This window comes from Ochotona princeps, chromosome 2 (assembly GCF_030435755.1).
Source record: "Ochotona princeps isolate mOchPri1 chromosome 2, mOchPri1.hap1, whole genome shotgun sequence".
In the NCBI taxonomy this organism is placed as follows: Eukaryota; Metazoa; Chordata; class Mammalia; order Lagomorpha; family Ochotonidae; genus Ochotona; species Ochotona princeps.
Window position 1 is genome coordinate 116,235,140 of NC_080833.1, and position 14,720 is coordinate 116,249,859.

Consider the following 14,720-nt stretch of genomic DNA (forward strand, 5'->3'; position numbering starts at 1 on the left):
ATTCTAACTCCCCATCCATTGCTGCTAGGGAATGGGAGGTCCTGGGTTTATGGGCGGTGAGCTCTGGGGTCTTGGGGGTATGAGGTCTTACAGTCACTCCCTAGGGACATCCATGGGTAAGACCACTGTACGTATAAGTGAGGAATGAATCTTTGAGCCAACAACAGGGTCACTGTACTTGCAGTTAAGCGAGGGGATTGAGACCTGGTGGTTTGGAGGGGAGAGACCTGAAGATATTTATGCTTCAGACTGATGCACCAGCACACATGCGAGTCCTGAGTAGGGCTTGTTAGCATGCAACATAGCTGACCACCACACACCAGCACACAGGCAGGCTGGAGGGGCCTGTCTGGCAGGGATAGACCCAGTACCTGACAGTGAGTGTCAGATCAGGGGATGGGTCACATTAGACTGGGCTATGACACCCAAATAGCATACAAGAGAACTAGGTCCAGGGTTGGATTCTGTAAGGGATATGTGGGCCCAACCCTATGGAACTGGTTAGCTTGACAGTTGGGACATTGATGGGCTGAGCTAGGTGTGACCATGGAACTCACCTATGCTCACTGGTAGGGGCTGGGAACAAGTGGGGCAGGTCCAGGCTGTAGCACCCAAATGAGCACCCTAAAACAAAGTGTGGAGTGGGGCAGGCCGTGCCAGCTCATACAAAGACTGCAATGGATGGGGCAAGCCATGTTGGGTAAGGGCCAAGCATCCACTGGCATACTTGAGATCTGGGTCTGGGAGTAGCCCGAGTGGGGGAACCTGGGAAACCCCTAGTGGGTCATAGCTCCAACTAATGAGCACGTGGTCCAGGGTTAGGGGTTGGGCAGCCTGGGCAAGGTAGCTCCATCCATATGCAAGTTTGTGAGTTGATTTTGGAAGGGGGTGGACCAGAAAGGGCCAAGCAAACCATAGTCCACTGGCAAGTGCAGAAATCAGGATGGAGTGCAGATCATGCCCGGCTATGCTGCCACACCTATTGCTTTGCATGAACTAGGGATGAAAACAGATTGAGCAGGGCCAGATTCCAGCACTTGCCAGCAAGGGTTGGGACTGGGAGCTGGTTGAGCCAGGTCAGGCTGCAGCATCTGAAGGCAAAGGCCAAGACTGTGGAAGAGCTATGCCAAGTTGGGTCAGAGGTATGCCAAGTTGGGTCAGAGCAACCACTGGCATGAGCAAGGTCTGTGGCTGTGATCATGCCTGGTTGGGGAGCTAAGGGGATGCCCTCTCTGGGCTGTGGGCTCCACTGGTGAGCACAGCGGGCAGTGTGGGGACTGCAGTCTGGTCTGGACGTGGATGCAGTCTCCCTTGGCTTGGGTGTGGACTGGACCTGGGGTATGTAAGACTGGGCTAGACTCAAGCACCAATTGAAGCTCATGAGAACCAGAATGGGTATAAGATGGGTTGGGCTAGGTCTCTGTCCTTGCTGAGCCAAGCATGAAATGTGTCTGGGTACGGACCAGGCTTGGCTGGGCTGTAGCACCCAACAATAAGAACCAGAATGGGTGAGGTTTGGTCAGGAAATGCCACTGTTTTGGCTAGGACAGGAGGTGAACTAAGTAGGGCTGGCGATGGACCCACTGATGGGTGCGAGAGCTGGTATTGGGAGGAGTTCTTATGGAGGAGCTTGGCAACTCCTCTGCTGGGACACAGTCCTTGCAGGTTAGTGCAAAAATCATTACAGGGAGCATCCTGGACCAGGCCAAGTTACGGTACCCATGGGCTTACCTTTGGCTCAGGTCTTGGGCAAGTCAGGTTGGGCCAGTTCATATTACCTTCTGGCAAATCTGAGAGCCAGAATGGGATGTGGGTCATGCCAGGTTGGGCTGCAATACCAGCCAGTTCATACTAGGGCTGGAACTGGGGGCCGGCTGGGCTGGCTAGGCTGTAGTCCCCACCAGTGTGAGCTGGAACTAGGGGTGGGCCTGGCTTGGCCTGGCGACAACACCCACTGGCAAATGCTGAGGTGAGGCGGGCCTGACCAGACTGGGCTGCAACACCCAACTAGCACATGTGAGATCCAGGAGAGAGTGGGCAAATCTGGTAGTAGGGCTGTGTGGAGAACCCCTACTGGGCCATCACTCCCACTAGTGACTGTGAGAGCTGGGATTGGGGGCAGACCAGACACGGCAGGGCTGCAACACCTATTGGCCTGAATGTAAGCTGGGTAGGGACAAGCCCGGCTGGGCATACTGTACCTACTGGTACATGCATAATCCAGAGTGAGTGTGGGTTGGTTGGGCTTTGACACAGAATCAGCTGGCAGAGGCTGGCACAGGGGGAAAACTCTATCAAGCTAAACTGCAGTACCACCTGGAGAGTACAAGATCTGAGTGGGAGTGGATCCAGTAGGGAAACAGTGGGCACCTCCCTCTTGGATTGCCACTCCAATTGTGAGAATAACCAGGACTGAGAGGCATGGCTAGGCAGAGAGTGGCACCCGCCAGCACAGGTGTGGCCTGGATAGAGGGGCTGGTTGGGTTGAACTAGGCTTCAAGGCCCATTGACATGTGTAAGAGCTTAATGGGATATGGGACAGACAGAACTAGTCTGCTGTACATACTGGCAAGCATGGGAACTAGGGCAGGGAGCGAGCCTGGTGGGGATATTGTGGGTTGCTCTGACTAGCTTCAGCTGCCACTGGTTTGTGTGAGGTCCAAGTGAGTGGTTTGCAGGATTAGGCTGGGCTTCAGCACCTGTTAGTTTGTGTAGAAGATAGGAGTGGAGACAACTGACCCAGAAGTTGTAACAGTGTGTGTGAAGGCTGATTTGGGCCACAGACTGTCCAAATACCCTATATTGGCATGCACACATTAGAATCAGGTCTGGGATCACCTCAGATGAAATTTCTTTGGGGTACCCCCAACTGAACTGCTGAAATCAGAACTCCAACCATGGAGAGACTTGCAGGTTCCATGGGCTGATCGTGGAGTGTATATCTGACCTGGGCCTCCTCAGTGGCTTACATGGAGCAGTGGACAGCATATCCAGATGCACATGGAGGATATAGCAGTACACTGGAGCCTATAGTGGATACCTAGTAATGTATCAAAGGATGGAGGGCAGAACAAATCAATCAACGACCTCAGCAAAGAGTTGGCAGTGAATACCTAGGCAAATGGAGACTCTAAGGTGGACTATGTCAGCCAGTGAAGTCTGGAGAGATTTCATCATGATTGGAGTGGCAAGATCGGTAGCAATACAGAGCAGCTGAACTAACAAAACCACTTGAGCAGGACCCTTGGAGTATGTCCCACACTGGGGACCCTGGGATCGTTGGGAGGCTGGGTGTGGCTTCCCTCTTTGTCTCTCCCCTCCCCCCAAATACAGGAAGGAAAAGAGAGAATGTCAAAACAATGGTCTCACCCATTTTTCTCTAGCCCTTGACCTTTTGCACCCTACTTAAATATGTAAAAATTATTGAGAATAAAATTAATGCAATTTTTTAAAAAAGTCAATGACTTGGCTAGAGAATTTATGCCTCCAGGTTTTTTTAAGATTTAAATTAATTACTTATGAAATAAATCTGTACTATTAACCAAGAAAAGTGGAGTAGACTGGCATTTCCAGTGCCATGAAGGGCTTCCACATGTACTTTTGGATTCTGTGCTCATGTCATGTTGCTTTAAATGTAAAAAGATTCATTCAAAGGGGAACAAAAGGGCAATGACCATTTGCAAACAGTTTCAGAGATACTTCCTTTTAATGGGTGGAACTTGGGATACTGAGATACATTACCAGAAATATGGTTCTGTAAATATTTATTAGCTATGGTGATAGGTGTTGAGAATACAACAGTGGGTGAAATAAACATGACACAAATGAGAGAGATATGAATTAAAACATTGCAACAATGAACTATGCTCATTTCTACACAGAAGAAAATGAAAGGATTTTTTTTTTTTTGCTGCATGTGACAATCAAGGGAAGATGAGACTACTTCACAGAGGAAGTGGCTGCTGATTGGAGAATTGAACTGGACAAGAGGAAAGAAACTTTTACAGAGGTGTTTACAATGGGGAAAGAAAGGAATGAGGCCCCAGTTAAAGAGAAAAATTTGGCTAGGAAAGTAGACAGGTAAGTTAGGCAGAAGCCAGATCAATGGATACTATTGAATAATGGCTAACAAAAATTGATAATTATGGCTACCGAAAAAGCACAGTTTTTTTTTAGTTAAACTTTATTTTTTAGGAGTTTTCTCACATTAATAAGGTCATGGCAAATGTGTGATAATTGCTACAATAATCGTCAGTTCTCATGTGAATGTGATAGTAATACAAAGACAGCAGATTCTAGGCGGTTGATAGGGATAGATTAGTATAATAATATTTTCCTGCCTCCTTCCCTCCACCTTTCTTTCTTCCTTCTTCCTTCTTTATCACTCTTTTTCTTCTCCTTCCTTCATTTCCTTTCTTAATTTTTGAGATACCATATGTTTAAATACTTATTTATTTTTATTTGAAAGGCAGAGTTACAGAGAGAGAGAAGGAGAGACATAGAAAGATCAACCATCCAGTGGCTCAGTCCCTGAATGGCCACAATAGCCAAAGTTGGGCCAGTCTGAAACCAGAAGCCAGGAGTTTCTTCCTGGTTTTACACATGGGTGCACAGGCTCCAATCTTAGAATTTATGTTTGAATTTATGTTATAAGCAAAGGCTTAATGCTCCACTTAAGAGCCCAAGAAGTAAACAGTAAGAAGACGTAAGGTAAGAGCTATAAGCACTAACTGAATGAAAATCCATATGGATTTTCAGGTGATCCGAACATTAGGTTCCTATCTAGAGTTTGCTGTGCGACTCAATCTGTTTTAACAATGTTTCTTCAGCTACTTACTTGGTGGGACAAGCCTATTGAGTTCTGAATATTGCAGGAGCTTGTGTCTGGCATGTTAGGTATGCATGGTGTAGGTACAATGCTTCTAGGTGTATTAAGGCCCAGCTGTGTGTTTCGTTATTGGTCACCCTGATTTTAGGCAAAATAAAAAAATGCCTGATTTTGCAGATTCATAGCCTAAAACTAAGCAATAGCTCTAAGTAGAAAATCAGTCAACAGTTTTGAACATCTAGTAAGTTTGACTCAGTTCAGTGAAAATCATTCTGTGACATATTCTTAGTACAGGGTATAAAGTATAATTCTGGTGATACAAGAATGAGCCATTTTGAAGCTAATTACATATTGATGATTTTTATTGCAGTGTTTGGGGGGGGATCCACGGAGGTAAATTCAACATGTATTTTAATAAAGGAAAGAGCGTGAGCCATAGTAAACCTTTTAATAGAAGGAACCACTATGCCGGATTATGGAGGGAAGGACATTAAGGATGGTAACCCTTTTGAAAGGTATCTTGAGAGAAAAAGAAGACCATTAGGAAAGGTTGGCTGGCCCAGGCAAGCCAGGGTCTCAGTACTTACATGAGAAGTTTGGGTCTTTGTAGACGAACCTTCTGGATGTCGGTTATGAGTTAACGCCAGACCTTAGTAAAAACCAGTGTCTCCAGAGCCTGCCTACATGTGTCATTTTCTGGGCATGTTTAGATACTCATTTGTGGAATGACTATTGCCAAATGACTAGACACACGGAAACCAATATTTCATCCCATGCAAGCCAGTACTCTGAAATCATGCTGATCACTGGGTATCCCCACAGCTGACCACCACCACCCCTACCCCACCATGGGCCACTTTTTCTGTATTTGAGTTGTTTTGACACCATTCTTCTCAGGCAACTTCATGTGAATAAGACTGTTTTTTTACAATAAGATTTATTTCTTTATTGAAAGATAGCGTTACAGAGAGAGAGAGAGAGAGAGAGAGAAGAGAGAGAGAGAAAAGAAAGCAAGAGGTCTTCCACTTGCTGATTCACCCCCCAAAGCACTGTGTTAGTTGTAGCTAGGATAGTCAGAAGCCAGGCGCTTGGAGCTTCCCCCTGGTCTCCCACATGGGTGCAGGGGCCAAGCACTTGGGTCGTCCTCCACTGCTTTTCCAGGTGCATTAGCAGGGAGCTGGATTGGAAGTGGGGTCACTGGGACTCAAACAGACATCCTTATGGAATGTCAGCCCTTCAGGTAGTGCCTCTACCCACTATGGCATAGCACCATCCCCCTGAATAGAACTTTTTAAAGCACTACTTTGAATGTGTCAACAATGTACTTCTTGAGTGAAGACAGAGAGCTTGTGTTTGCTTAAAAAGTCTCACCTTTTATTCTAGCCTCACTATAATCTTATATACTGTTGTCCACTATAATTTTACCTCTCCTTCAGGAATCTGGTCAAAATGCTGATTTGTCCATGAAACTTTCCTATCATATCACTGCAACTTCAAGGGATTTCTTCTCCATTTATAATCTCATGTTGATTACTGTTTCTAACAGTGTGAATGATACTTGGTTGATTTCTAGTATTATCTAGAGAAAATTTTATGTGTGAATTAGGATAGTAAATAGAATTCCTATATAAAACACTTCCAGCTGCCCCTGTAATTAATATGCTAATACAGTACATTTGTCAACATGAATGAGCTGACGTAGATGCACTATTTTATTCTGATTTCCTTAGTTTTGTTCTAATGTCCTTTTTCCTGTTCCAGAATCTCATTCAAGATCTCCCATTACTTTTAGTCATGATGTTTCCTTAGCTGTGATGGTTTCTTGGGCTTTCTTGTTGTTGACGACGTTGACAATTTTGAGAATCACCTGTCAGTAATTTTGTAGAATTACCGATAGGGAGTTGTCTAATATTTTTCTGATGAATGGATGAGGTAATGGATTTTTAGGAGAAGGACCGCAGAGGTAAAATGCTGTTCTCATTATGCCATTCTCATCGTCTCCTATTAGCATGACTTATCGATGCTGCTGTGAATCTTGAACACTTGGCTTGAGGTAACGTTTGTCATATTTCTCCACTGAAGTTACTCTCTTTTTTCTCTTTTTATTTTATTAAGATTTTATTTTTTCTTTGTTTGAAAGGCAGAGTTACAGAGAGGAGAGGAGAGGTAGGCAGGGAATCTTCTATCCACTATTTCACTCCCCAAAGGTCTACAAACGTTGTGATTGAGTCTAGCCAAAGCCAGGAGCTGGGAGCATCTTCCAAGGGTGAAGGGGCCCAAGTATTTGACCCATCCTTTTCTGTTCTCCTAGGCACATTAGCAGGGATCTGGATCAGAAGTAGAGCAGCCAGGATTCCAACAACCCTGCACATCAGATTCTGTCGTTAAAGGCTGAAGCTTGCTATGTCAAAATGCTGGATCCTCCTTTGTCCCTTAATACATGCTCTTTGAAGAAATATACCCCATGCTGCTTAAACTTGACAGATGTCAAATAATCACATTCATGATTGTGATTTTTTAGTTACAAAATGTGCCAATCATTTTCCACTTTTTTGAAAAAGATTTATTTAGTTTTATTATAAAGTCATATTTACAAAGAGAAGGAGAAACAGAGAGGAAGATTTTCCATCTGCTGATTCACTTTCCAAGTAGCCGCAACGGCCAGAGCTGAGCTGATCCAAAGCCAGGAGCTAGGAGCTTCTTCCCGGCTTCTCACATTGACGCAGGGCTTTGCTAAGGCCATTCTCGATTGCTTTCCCAGGCCACAAGCAGGGAGCTGGATGGGAAGTGGGGCCACCAGGATTAGAACCAGATCCTGGTGTGTATGAGGTGAAGACTTTAGCCACTAGGTTACCGCACCGGGCCCATATCCTCTCCGACTTTTTAAATTCAGTGATTTGTTTACTTCAGCAAGAACACATGGGCATCTATTTGTTATTGGGCTACAATTCAATACTTCTTTATTTTGTTGTTCACGTTGTTCTAGCCTTGCCCTTGGGAGCTCTTTCAACTGGCTCCCATGAAGCTTCTGTGTCCCTTTGACTCACTGCCATCATTTTGGTGTGTGCACACTTTCTGTTTCTGGCATGAAACGATATTCTAGGCACATTTTGTGTATTTCCTCTTCCAGTCTTCTAACCAGCCAAATTTTAAAGGGAAGTGTTTCCTTTTGTTGTAAAACAGTATTAAAAAACAACATCTGGGAACTAGATTTGCTTGTTGGTATTGGAATGTCCTCTGAGCTGAAAAAGAAAGGAGACATGTGCGTGTATTTTAACCCAAATATGTATGCATACCTCTAAATATTTTCGTATGCAACTACCTGCTTTTTATGAGCCTAAACATGAACTCACATCTATGACTCCAAACCAAATATGCCATCAAATAAATCCTTCTAGGGAAACTTAAAAAAAACATAGAATCTCAAGCACAATTCCAGAGTCAACAAATCAGAATAGATATTAAACATATATATTTTAAAAAAAACAAAATACCAAGGTTAATGAATGTTTTTCTGGGTTAATATAGGATCAGTGTCAAAATTTTGAAAAAAAATCGCTTGGCATCATAAATATATTTTTGTCACTCTTCACTGTATGGATATTTATCTTAGAATTTTCTCAGCTACCGTTTTGCTCATTTCAATCCCATGTGTATATAATCCCAACCAGTTTAAAATTCTTAATTAAGTAGTTATCAGATGTACTATTCAACTCCTCATGTCTATGAGTTGGGATATGAAATGCAAACACTTAGGAGAACATAATGTTAAATGTGGAAATTGTGTTCATTCCTGTTAGCAGTATCTGTCTTACTTACTTTTTCTCTTCTTACTTCCTTAGATTATTGGTGGGCTGTAGACTCCAGCTCCAACACTGTCTTCTGAGATGATCTCGACTGCCAGAATGCCCCTAGGGCTGCTGCTGCTGCTGCCTTTCTTGAGTTCTGCAAAAGCTCAGGTTAATCCAGGTAACATAGTCATTACTCACTTACATGCTAGAAGACCAGCTAAACTTTCCAGTCCATGGTCAAGTTCATCACTGGGAGCGCCCAGCCAAAGCCCGCTCCCAAGCCTCATTTGTATTTACCTCCATGAGGCAATAGAGTCGAAGCAGAAACTAATGTACTTTCTCTGTTTATATAACGTGTAAATAATGTGAAAGCTGCTTTGATACAGAATAGGCAAGAGTTGTAGGGTAACTTTTAAAAACAGAAAATTAAAAAATCAGTCATTTTCTTTAGCAATGTCTAGGGAAAACAGCAAAGAGAAAAACTGCAGGTTGATTTTTAGCAGGTTTTTTTTTCCCTCCCTTGCTGGCTCAGGTCAGTAGACTTCTATGAGAAGTCTCTTTCCTACAGGATGTAATCCTGCTTAACACAAATGTGTGAGAGGAATTTTTTTCAGCCGAGATTTGTTTGCATTGTTATTATTTTACATTATATCTAATTTTAAACTTTATACAATTATATTCTTTATGTGTTATGCAATAATTCTGCCTAACAGCCTATACACAGCTCAGTGCTTGAAATGTCTATTTTATTCGTAAGCTTGATGGTTTAGGCTGGGTTTGGTTGGACTGTTGTCTTGCTTGTCGTGGTTCACTGTCGAGTCTGCGAGTAGACTTAGTTCATCTAGGATGATCTTGGCTCCGCTGATGGGAACAGCTTGGTTATGCTCTATTTCATTCTTCATCAAACTGGTCAAGGTGTGTTTTCATGGAAAGCACACAGAAACAAGAGCAGAGGCAGGACTAACAAACATTTTTTCAAGCTGTTATGGTAAGATCTGGCTAGAGTAAGTCATTCAGCCACACCCCAAATCAAGGTGGGAGAACAAAAAAACATGCACGTTGAAGCCCTGGATTCAGAGTTGGGCGAATCGTTGGAATTTTTTTTTCATTTTGTCACAACCATAAATATAGGTAAGTGTACGTAGCTGAAAGAACCTCATTTGATGAGTTTTTGATTTGAATATATGCATCTAACCAACACTTCAGAGATTCCTTGCTCCTCTACAATTCTGCTTTTCACCCCCAAAGTTAGTCATTATCATGTTTTCTAGCAATATAGATCGGTTTTGCTATTTTGTGCTTTCCATAAATGCAGCAATGTATTCCTCATACTTGCTTTCTTTAACTTCGTGTTTTGTTCATAGTAATCATCTTATTACTGCATTCAGTTGATTGTGTATGCTAATTGTTTTATAATTTCGCTTTGGATATTTTATTGAGGTAGTCTGTTGTGTGCGAGGATTTGAATAGGCGCACAGTGTGGGCCCATTACGAATCAACTTCCTGTAGTTAGTCCTCCGAAGAGGTTTTGGTAGAGATATATACTAAATACTCTTGGTTACAGATTTAGAAGTGGCATTTTGGGGTCATTTATACCATATAATGGACTGTTCTGCATAATGCCACGGAGGTTTCCTGGTTGGTTTTAAACATTTACCATCCCACAAGTGTTTATGACAGGGACAGTTGTTTCATGCTGTGTTTGGATTCTTGAGTTATTTCGTTCTCTTCACAGTGTAATGGTGTCCTTGTGAAACACTATCTCTCCTTCACTGCTTAGCCATAAAAAAATATTCTATTTTGCCACAAAGCAGATGAAATTGGATATCATTGTGCTTAATTAATTAAACCAATCCACAAAAGTAATATTATGGTTTCCCCTGATTTGTGGTAACTAATTTACAGAGTACAAAAAAGTAATGTGTATGAGTAAAATTGATATTTGAGGTTTGAATATCGTTTACAAATTTTGCTATCCTCTTGAGTAATAGTAGTTTCTCTAAGTATGGTTTCATGGATTCTGTGTTTAGTGGAAGCTTAAGCTTGTGTTTATAAAGTGAATTGAAAGTATGTCATTGTAAAAAATAAAAGACAATAAAGGAAGAAGGCTAAGTGAGTGAAGGAATGTAGGTGGGAAGTAACATTGTACTTTTTAATAAAGATTTATTTATTTTTATTGGAAAGACAGATTTACAGAGAGATGGAAACAGAAAGAGCTTCCATTCACTGGTTCATTCTCCAAGTGGCTGCAATAGCCAGAGCTGAGCCAATCTGAAGCCTGGAGCCAGGAGCATCTTCTTGTTCTCCCACACAGGTGCAGGGTTCCCAGGCTTTGGGCTGTCCTCAACTGCTTTCCCAGGCCACAAGCAGGGAGCTGGATGGGAAGCAGAACAGCCAGGATACAAACTGGTGCCCATATGGAATCCTGACACATGCAAGGCAAGGATTTAGCCACTGAGCCACCATGCTGGCACTGACACATTATACTGTTAAATCGATAAAGTTGTTTCCTTCACATAAATTAAAAATTAAAAAAATCCATATCCAGGGCTATTATATTTTACCCACAATAAGGAATGTGATTAAAATTTCTTAAGATCTGAGAATAATAGGTTGAACAAGTCAGTGCATTGTTACTTTGTTGGGGCATCTCCGATTGGCGCTTTGGACACCATTTCTTCTTTTTTTCTATGTATTTCTCTTGGTTGTTGATGACTGCTTGCCTCCCACTCCCATCTCCTTGTTCTGTGATCTAAGGCAGGAGGTGCAGGTACCCAGCAAGGAGGATGCTTTGGGCCAGGCACACTCCATGTAAATGACTCACCAAGTGGGTGAACCTCTTCAGTGTGTATACCTCAACCCAGGGCAGAAAATGGACAGTTTGAACACAGCAAATAGGATTCTGAAGCATAGTCCTTTCAGCTGCAGCCATGAACTTGAACCTAACGATGGTCCATCCCGTGGGAAAGTTATCTGAAGAATTTGAAGCAGAGTTTCATGTCAAAACCATGGCTGAGTGCTTTCTGCTAGCAAGTCTATATCAGATAATCGTATATTTTCCAGATAGATGGATTGGTTATTATTGGGATATTCTGATGAACACTTTGGAACCCATTTAGAAAAAAAATCTGAATTACTTATTTTGAGTAACAACTCTAGTTACAATCTGGCTTGGTGATAAATTAATTGTGACACTGAAAAAGTTGTTCTATTTTCTTATACTTCCTTAATCTTTTTCCTGGTACTAAAGTGAGATGGGGGGCAATTTATGAGACCCTTTCTGTTGCAAACTTCGCTATAATTTTATGATGTGAGAACTTTACTCACTAGTTTAGAAGTTCGTGTTTAGAATCACAGCTCCTAACTTTGCATAGCTGTTTTTTTCTAAAATAACAATACTAATAATACTGTGTGTGTGTGTGTGTGTGTGAGAGAGAGAGAGAGAGAGAGAGAGAGAGAGAGAGAGAGAGAGAGAGAGAAACTTTTCTAAAGCCTTCTATCATTTCCCAGGATCAGTGATCTGAAGTCTGCAACAACTGATTCTAGGTCTAAGCACATGTTACATAGCTGATCAATATTTTAAAAAATTTAAATCCTAACATGCCCTCTAGTGACAGACTGGGAACAAAACCCTGCTTCCAGCCCAGTCTGCAGCAACTTCATGATACTACAAACCAGAGCATCTTTTGCTTCAACAATAGGGAGAGAAAAAAAAAAAGGGCATTGTAGGCAGAAAAGGGGCCTATTTGTAATTAGGGGTATCAGAGATATCCACGGGCCTTCCTGGTGGATGGGGATGAGTGAGACACAGAAGGGCTGCTGTGCTATCCCCTTCTAAGGTCCTTGGGTCAACTTTTCCTTCATTCTCAGTTTGGACTGAGGATGTTGCATTTGATAAGGGAGCTAGAGTACAACCACAGAGAAGGGAGGACTTTGGACTCTGTAACTGGATGCAAAAACACACTGGATACTAACAACTATTTGAACGGCCACCAAGGTCAACACCCTTCAGAGGATGTAAAACTACCATTTCAAATGGACAGTGGGGACCCAGCCCTGATGCTTTTCCAGGTGGGGTGGCATGAATCCAAACAACCTGATTTTCCTGAGGATCTAGACAAAGTTCATTCCTCCACATCGCCTGGCTCCTCTGGAAGCCAAGTGAAGAAACAACCTTTCTGTAAAAATCATGTATAGTTATGCAGCCTCTTAGTTTCCTAATTCTCTGTGTACATTTCTGAAGGTGAGAGATGATTGATGTTAGGACTTGAGGCCAAGCAATAGAGGAAGCGTAATGGGATCAAACAGAGCTCACATCTGGAAAGTTAATCTTGTTAGCATTATGAAGGAAGAAGGCTAAAGCCAGAGGGTCTTCTGGACCAACCCTCTCACAAGGAAACCAAAGCACAGGACATGTTCTGGTTGCTTCCTCCACAGCTGCCATTCTCACACCCAGGCTGATGCATGTTAATTCCTCTAATCACATGGCCAGATTAGAAACTTGTTTTTGTTTCCCTGAACAGTACACTGGAGGGAGATGAAAAGGTTGGGAAAGGACCTCCCTGGTTGAGTTTCTCTTAGTGAGCAATACTAAATGCTGCCTAATCTGGCTGTTTCTTGCTCATGTGCTTGTTGAGCCAGCCTGAGGGTGGCCTCTGGTATCCTTTCTGCCAGTAAAAGTATCCTTCTCTGGGGACAACAGAAACCCAGCAACCCTTGGGACCCCCTTGGTTGTGCTGAATAGGGAAAAAGAGAATGTGAAACTCCAAGAAAAGCACCAAGCCATTTTTAATGAGCCCATTATGTACTTCTGGTACCAGCTGAAGTGGTGTCAACAAATTCAATCTTCATAATAATACTATGGGTAAAATGAGTAAAATGATACTAATATTCCAGAGGAGATATTGAGGCCCATAAACACCAGGTAACTCACCCAAAGTTGCAGACACAGCCAAGTGGTAGAGGGGAGAAAGGGGGGGGGGGAGAGGTAGATAGTCAAAATAGCCAAAACAACCTGTCTGGACCAGAATGAAGTCAGGAAATTGACCGAGGTTCTTCTGTGGGTGCCATCAATCACTGCAGCCTCGGGAGCACCAGCAGGGACCTGGAGAGGAAGAAGAACAGCTGGGACAGAAACTAACACGCCAATATCGTGTGCCAGCATCACAAGTTGGGGCTCACCATGCTGCACCATGATACCAGACCTGTGTCCCAAATTCCATGCTGGAGGAAAAAAAAATGTATTTTCCATGGAAGGTCTCTGTTACTGGATGTTCTAGAGCCAGTTCAAAAAGGGGGTGGCATGGGTAAGAATGGGTGATTTAATCCAGCTTGTTAAAAATGAGGAAGCTGAGGTTCCAGGAGATCAAAAAATGGCAAGAAACATGTTTGGAAAGACTAGGCCAGAGGTGACTTTGCATCTACTCTCTGCCACCTATTAACCAGGTGGACTTGGACAAATGTTTAGCTTCTCTGAACTTCATTCTTCTGGTCTTTCACTGACCGTTGCCTCAATGGTTCTTAATGAAAGTTAAAAGAATATGAGTACCTAGTTTTACTTTAAACTTTAGGATGCGATCAATAAATGCTGTGTCTTCTGTCCTTTCCCTTGGTTCTGTACATCGTGTTACAACAGCAACTTCATATTTCATTAGACTTAGGCCTGAAGATAATAGTATTGAGACATGCAGTTCCATATTCTATAATAACCATTTAGATTATACGTAGAAAGTATTTCCTTTCCTTTGAGGGCAGGTCATTCACATTTCTTGTTTTTTTCCCCCTTAGCATGCAGGATCTGATATATACCTGTTTCATACACACAGTTTTCCTTCTGACATAACTGGCTGAATGTCTTTTTCTGTGCTCTACAATTTTGCTTTTATCTTATTATCTTACATACTGCTGCTTGGATCCCTAAGAAAGGACAGAATCCCACTCTTCCACGATCATTGGTGTGGATCGGGCGGTGGGGGGTGGAGGGAGACTTTGGCCAAGGTTCAGGGCTAGCAGCACGATTAGGAGACAGCAGGAACAGCAAGCACCAAAGTACCTCTCTGTTTTCACTAGTATATCCAGAGCTCCAATTTTCCCTTCTTTCC

General features: G+C 42.8%; 1 protein-coding gene across 2 annotated transcripts in view; it reads left to right on the top strand.

Annotated features, from left to right (window-relative positions):
- DDR2 (discoidin domain receptor tyrosine kinase 2) overlaps window positions 1-14,720 on the top strand; it is a 136,604-nt gene that overhangs the window by 74,670 nt on the left and 47,214 nt on the right. For both annotated transcript variants that reach the window (XM_004589127.3, XM_058660559.1), the window contains exon 2: window positions 8,671-8,797. In XM_004589127.3, the coding sequence (XP_004589184.2) occupies window positions 8,716-8,797 (82 nt within the window). In that variant the 5' untranslated portion in view covers window positions 8,671-8,715. The remainder of the gene's footprint in view (window positions 1-8,670; window positions 8,798-14,720) is intronic.